The following is a 679-nucleotide window of genomic DNA, read 5'->3' as shown; positions in this document are numbered from 1 at the left end:
GGGGTGCTATGGACAACAATTTTGCCCTCTCTTTCCACCCCATGCTAAAATACATGAATGGTCCACCTCCATTATGAGGGAGACCTGTGAGACAGCGGGTGACCTTGCTGGAGTGCTAGATGGAAGGCAGGGTGGTTTGAAAGGGTGAGAGGATTCAGCGTGGCAGCTTTACCTACCTGCTGTAGCCGCGGGTGTCCATATCATTCTCTGCTGGCACTCAGCTAGTAACCCATCAGTACATCAGTATCAGACTGCAAACGTGTTACCTGAATAGCATCTTTTCAATGCTTACATCCTGGGTACTAAGGAGGATGTGACATGTGTGAGGGAAATGTCCTTCTGTCCAGCATTCTGGATCTTTTAGCCACTTTATATCCAGGTCATTGCCCTGTACTATGCATAGCCAAGGACTTGATACTGTAGATCCTTTCTTGTGTGCTGCTCTAAATGAATCATTAGCCAGTCTTTGTTAAATACCCTCTCCCTATCTACAGTATACAAAATAACCAATGCTAAAGAAATTTTAGAGCATTTGTAACATACAATTTTAAAGGATCTTGTATGGCAGTGTATTATTCCCCGTGGTTTCTGTTTTGGGCATGGTGTTCTAACTTTTGCTTTGGATGCACAAGGTGTAAATCTGAGAAGCACTTTTTTAAGGTTTAAAAAATGGATGTAA

At 43.0% G+C, this 679-nt stretch overlaps 1 protein-coding gene across 1 annotated transcript in view; it reads left to right on the top strand.

Annotated features, from left to right (window-relative positions):
- Positions 1 to 77, top strand: part of LOC104465930 (nesprin-1-like) — a 37,534-nt gene extending 37,457 nt beyond the window's left edge. Inside the window, exon 18 of the mRNA XM_010079176.1 lies at positions 4 to 77. Within this exon, the coding sequence (XP_010077478.1) occupies positions 4 to 77 (74 nt within the window). The remainder of the gene's footprint in view (positions 1 to 3) is intronic.
- Positions 78 to 679: the final 602 nt, after the last annotated feature.

The sequence above is a fragment of the Pterocles gutturalis genome, unplaced genomic scaffold (assembly GCF_000699245.1).
Source record: "Pterocles gutturalis isolate BGI_N339 unplaced genomic scaffold, ASM69924v1 scaffold30958, whole genome shotgun sequence".
Classification (NCBI taxonomy): domain Eukaryota; kingdom Metazoa; phylum Chordata; class Aves; order Pterocliformes; family Pteroclidae; genus Pterocles; species Pterocles gutturalis.
Note: the sequence above shows the minus strand (reverse complement) of the source record. Positions and strands in the feature narration are given on the sequence as shown.